Genomic DNA, 4,825 nt, shown 5'->3' with positions numbered 1-4,825 from the left:
TGTGTTCTAGAAGGAAAAATGAATATATATATATATATATAGGACAATTTCCCGAAGGTGGGTGAGGTCAGGGTCAAGAATGGGAGAGATTTTTTTAATATTAATATAAGTAGGGCTAAGCAATATCCGATCTAGAGCTGATTAACTTGAGTAATAAAGAACTAATTAAGAAGTGGTCTACAAAAGCCTAGATTGAATGAACCTTCAGCCATCAACCCACATTGGAAACACGTTAAGGCTTGGTCATAATGTTGGTTAAAATATTGGGTAAATTGTAATAATTATCTTTAAGAATTTTTATAATTATAGAGAAGAAAGAAGAAGAAAGAGGAATTACTTCGTCTCGAATGAGAGCGAGACTAGTGTTGGTGGAAATGCATGGTTGCAAATGCGTTGGCGCGACTAGATGTGGTTGGGTTGCAAGAAGAAGAAGAAGAAGAAGTTCTCATGATGATGGTGGTGATCAGTTGGTGGCTGGAGAAAGGGTGGGGAGATGAAAAGAAAAAACACTGGAAGAGAACATGGGCATCAAGATAAAAAAAAAAAAAAAACATTGGAAGAGAACAGGGGTAACAATTTCTCGACAATGGCAGTGATTGTTGGGTCCAGAAAAGAGGAGTACAGAAAGAGAAAGAGAAGAGCTTATTAAATATAAGTGTGTTATTATTATTTAAAAATATTTAACTAGAGTTAAATAACGACAAAATAATAAATCTTAAAGGTACTCATTATATATATATTTTATCAAAAAATAGGAACAATTCTTGCGATTCCCTTAAATCTCAGGATATTGTATAAAGTTTTTTATTTTTTTAAGAAAGAAATATTCTTAGATTTGATTAAGTAATTATTTAAATTAAAGTACGTAAAATAAAATAAAAAGTAATCAAATCTAAAATGAAAGGTGACGGTGACTAAATTGGGGCTCTTAAATGCATGGCGAATGAGTATATCCAAGTAATTTCCATATGTACAGAACGCAAGCAGCTTAGTCCAATTGGGTGAGTTGTCAAATTCGAAGTAGCCTCTAATTAAAATGGACTTTTTGAAAGGTAAGAGTTGAATAATTCCAAGATGTTCAGACAAAATGTCCTAATTTGTCATAGTCTTTGTCTCTGTAATTAATTCATCATTCATGCATGGCGACTTGGGGTTGGGGGTGTCTCCATTTCTTTTTCCAAAGTATAGCGCGGCTTCTTCTTTCCAGCTCAAAGCGTTGACCAAAGCCATGCATGGAGATAATTAATTATACAGTAAGAACGCGGACAAATTACGTACGTTTCAATCTTTTGTTGTATAAATTGTAAACGAACATCGCTCTGGAATAAATTATCAGATTGAAGGCTTCTTCTTCTTCTTCGTCGACTTGAACCTCCTTTAATTAATTTCCTCCTCCTCCTTCCTTCCTTCCTTCTTCATAAATTATTTATAGTTGGTGATGATGGCTGGTGCGTATAATCCTTCAATATTGATGGGATTATTGATGATGCTCCTGCTCCTTGCTGGTGCAATAGGAATAGCATCAGCTCAGTTGTCGTCCACATACTACTCCTCGTCCTGCCCGGACGTCCTTTCCACCATCAAATCTGCCGTCGACTCTGCAGTGTCGGACGAGCCTCGCATGGGCGCCTCCTTGCTCCGCCTTCATTTCCACGATTGCTTTGTCAATGCAAGTCTCTCGCTATATGTCTTTCCCCGTTATCACATTAATTTCCTTAATTTCTTAATTAATTTTTATTGAATTAGTCATGATTCATCATGCTAATTAAAGATGCATGGCTACAGAATTAATACAGCAAGTTAATTAATTATTATATATATATCGGATAAGATTGATAGTATAGTATATATATATATATATATCAACATAATTAGAAAATTAATAATTAAAAGAGCTAGATAAAGCTGGTCGGCAGGCAAATTAAAGCCATATATATATATTGTGGGTTTTTAATTTTCATTTGTTTCGTACGTAATCATGATTAATTACATCAAGGGATTAATTAATTAATTAATGGATGATGATATATTAATTAATTCTAGTGTTGTAATAAATAAATGTGAATTACAGGGATGCGATGCATCTGTGCTGTTGGATGACACGTCAAACTTCACCGGGGAAAAGACGGCTGCTCCAAATCTTGATTCCTTGAGAGGGTTCGACGTTATCGATACGATTAAATCTCAGGTGGAAAGTTTGTGCCCTGGTGTTGTTTCATGTGCCGATATCTTAGCCGTCACTGCGAGAGACTCCGTCGTTGCGGTATATATGCTTCAATTAATGCAATGCAAAGAACCTAATTAACTAACTTCAATTAAAATTAACTACTGTTTGAATTCATTCAAGCATTAATTTTCTTCCGTAATTATAGTGTTGTAATTATGGTTATATATGCATATGAAACTCAGTTGGACGGCCCCAGTTGGACCGTTCTACTAGGTAGAAGGGACTCGACCACCGCAAGCTTCAGCGCTGCTAACAGTGGCAATATTCCCGCTCCTACTTCCGACCTCAGCGGCCTTATCACTACTTTCTCAAACAAAGGTTTCTCTGCAAGTGAAATGGTCGCCCTCTCAGGTGCTGGAAACATCAAACATATCTATCTATCTATCTATACTTGTATATATATCCGATCGAACCTGGGGTGGTGGTTAAAAGGGTTAATGATGATGATGAGCATTTACATTTTTGTGTGTTTGCTGCTTTAACGTACGAGTGCGATGGATTTGATTTGTTTGGACTGCAGGATCCCACACAATAGGGCAAGCAAGGTGCACGAGCTTCCGAGCCCGAGTCTACAACGAGAGCAACATAGATTCGACATTCGCAGAGTCGGTGAGGGAAGAGTGTCCAAGCGCGGGGGGAGACGACAACCTTTCGCCTCTGGACGTGACAAGCCCAAATGCTTTTGACAATGCCTACTTCCAGAATCTGCAGAGCCAGAAGGGGCTGCTCCACTCCGACCAACAGCTCTTCAACGGGGGATCTACCGATGACCAAGTTAACACTTACAGCTCCAGCTCTTCAACTTTCTTCACCGACTTCGCCGACGCCATGGTCAAGATGGGAAACCTTGACCCGCTCACCGGCACCAGCGGCCAGATAAGGACTAATTGCAGGAAAACCAACTGATGATATATCGTGCCTGCCTGCCTGCCCTGGCAATATATATATATATACACGCTACCCTTATTGTCGATCGGTTCATACATATTCGTACGTATTGTGAGTGGGTATACTTCTTTGTTGTTTCATGTTTGTGAAAGCGTATTCAGAAAATAATGGATTTGTTGTGTTCTTCACAATAAGCTAGCTAGCCACAAATTGGTTGAGGTTTAATTAAGTTGAACCCCCTGCTGCTGATTCCCTTTGCTTGATCGATCGTTGAGCCCAATTGAAGAACTCATTACAATTCATCATGTACGTACACGGTGTATCGTAGTAATTGGTACATGTGGAATTGCTGAAGGTTGTCACGTTCTATGATTGTATTATTAATTAATTATTATATTTGGTTGCTGTACGTAGCGTGTAGTCGATATATGTATATATATATAATCCCATAATTAATAGTTAATACCCTTCTTCTGACTAGCTACATCACAATTGTCGTCATACCATCAAATTAATATATATTTAATTAATATTTATATATTTGGTTGCTGGAACATTATTAGACCCCGCCAACTGCACTCCATCTTCTGAATATAATAAAGGATCACTAAACACGTATTTTCTTTTAATAAAAACTAAATTAAGATTACCAATCAAACTTAAATACTTGTATATATAATTTATGGGGGGAATAACATTAATTAATGAATGTAATTGGTTTGGCAAGTCAACACGCACAGCAATATATATATATATTATTTGCCTCCCATCGTCTCAAATACTTTTCAATCACCGCTATCTTGCAAACCAAGAATCCTCAATTAAAGGAAAAATTGTATTTATACTTGGATCGTTAATTAAATTGGGGTTCCCAAAGATAATTGAATTGAAGTTGTATTCTCGTCAAGTCCATATGTGTTAGAATTTATGATTCAAAATATATTTTTTCATATAATTGATATGTGCTGTTTGTATGCATTTTGTTATATATTTGGGTTTCATCTTATGTTCATTTAGCTACCATTTAAATATATATATGATTGATTTGTTGATTATTTTGTAGGCCAAATAGCCATTGGGCCTAGATCAGTTTTATGAGCCGAGCCTATTTTTCATGTGGCTTATGCGATTTGTCTCAGCCCAGCCCGGTTGCCTGTTGCTATATAAGGGCAGCTTCATGCCCTAGTTGCGACAGATCTGCCATTACTCTCATTTTGAAACCCTATGTTCGACGCACTAGAAGTGAGACCCTCTCTCGCTTGTAAATCCTTCTCTCGTTCGATTGACTTCGATTTTGTTGGTAAGATCACACGGTAAGATTGTATTGCTTTAATCTCTGTTGTTGAATCGCCTGAGACGTGAGAGATTTGGTGTAACTGATAGATCAGATTCTTGACACGATCTTGAGATCGTTAGAACAGATCCTATACTTGTTCTTGTATTTTATTTTCTGATTTCAGTTTATGTATTTGCAATACGTTTTGTTCTTGTTGTGATCTTGTAATCCGGTTGTAATCGAAAGCTATTTAATGGATTGACTAGAGGTGGAGCCTCTGCCGTGAGTAGGATCTATTGATCCGAACATGTAAAGTTTTGTGTTCTTGTGTTCGTTTCTGTTTCTATTTTACTGTACTTACTCTTGGTTAGTTTGGCCGATTGTACAGATTACAATACATTAACAAGTGGTATCAGAACCCTTGGGATTCAAGA

At 37.0% G+C, this 4,825-nt stretch overlaps 1 protein-coding gene across 1 annotated transcript; it reads left to right on the top strand.

Annotated features, from left to right (window-relative positions):
• Positions 1–1,323: 1,323 nt before the first annotated feature.
• LOC127790200 (cationic peroxidase 1-like) lies at positions 1,324–3,524 on the top strand. The gene is made up of 4 exons (XM_052319500.1): positions 1,324–1,669; positions 2,072–2,263; positions 2,410–2,578; positions 2,748–3,524. Exons 1-4 carry the CDS (start codon positions 1,439–1,441, stop codon positions 3,131–3,133), a joined length of 978 nt encoding a protein of 325 aa, XP_052175460.1. The 5' UTR covers positions 1,324–1,438; the 3' UTR covers positions 3,134–3,524.
• Positions 3,525–4,825: the final 1,301 nt, after the last annotated feature.

This window comes from Diospyros lotus, chromosome 14, assembly GCF_014633365.1.
Source record: "Diospyros lotus cultivar Yz01 chromosome 14, ASM1463336v1, whole genome shotgun sequence".
Taxonomy (NCBI): domain Eukaryota; kingdom Viridiplantae; phylum Streptophyta; class Magnoliopsida; order Ericales; family Ebenaceae; genus Diospyros; species Diospyros lotus.
This window is presented reverse-complemented; position numbering and strand designations above follow the sequence as displayed.